Below are 816 nucleotides of genomic sequence, written 5' to 3' on the forward strand. Positions count from 1 at the left end.
CTGAAGAAAGTTCTGTGTACTGAAAGCTCATTTACTTCTTTCCAAACAGATGTTCTGATAAAAGACACTGCTGGCCCTCCAAACCTTGCCTTGCTTAATCCTCGCTGCTTGTTTGTAATGCAGGTCACGCATAGGCACATTTTAGCATAAAATGCAAAGCCATAGCTCATTATTGAGCTTCCAATAAGCTATGTGCTTCAGCTTCTTCTTAAACATGAAATGACCGCTCGTGACTTTCTGTCTTAGGGACCAGGAGAGAATGCTCCCATGGAGAGGTTTCAGAAATTCATTTTACTTCCTTTCATCTTAACTGCCTCGCTAACAGGTAGGACTCATTCATAATCTGTGAAATGAGCCACCATGGGCAAAATGTGTGAACTGGTTTTAAAGCCGTGTAAATGGCAGTTACTGGCAATATCATATTGAACGAGAAGTTCCAAAGGGGAATCATTTAAAGTGTTTAAAATGGATAAGTTTGCATTTCAAGCCTGAATGATCTCATGGCTTTGAGTGGGCTGCAGTAAGCAGGAGTGAGCAGGGGACGAGGCGGGGAGGAAATGGGGAACTTGCCTTCTCTCTTCCAATGAGAAGGGATGTGCTGCTTATTCCTCCTTCTCCTTATGCCCATCCTCCTATCTGCTTTAGGATGGGTCGGGAGGCGGCGTCCGCATGGAAGTTCAGTGTCAGCAGCTGATTTTGCTTCAAGCAATATGTGCAAATTATCATTTTGCTCGTTTACCTCCACTTTGCATTCCACATGCCTGAATTTTAAAGTGGATTCACATAAAAGACATCTTGGTGGCAGAGCTGTAAAAA

General features: G+C 43.4%; 1 protein-coding gene across 1 annotated transcript in view; it reads left to right on the top strand.

The window, feature by feature from the left end:
- The first annotated feature begins 267 nt into the window (after window positions 1–267).
- IGSF5 (immunoglobulin superfamily member 5) overlaps window positions 268–816 on the top strand; it is a 29,503-nt gene continuing 28,954 nt past the window's right edge. Inside the window, exon 1 of the mRNA XM_085304536.1 lies at window positions 268–325. Coding sequence (XP_085160662.1) covers window positions 268–325 — 58 coding nt within the window. The remainder of the gene's footprint in view (window positions 326–816) is intronic.

The sequence above is a fragment of the Rhea americana genome, unplaced genomic scaffold (assembly GCF_003343005.1).
Source record: "Rhea americana isolate MKP2758 unplaced genomic scaffold, rheAme1 scaffold_101, whole genome shotgun sequence".
Taxonomy (NCBI): domain Eukaryota; kingdom Metazoa; phylum Chordata; class Aves; order Rheiformes; family Rheidae; genus Rhea; species Rhea americana.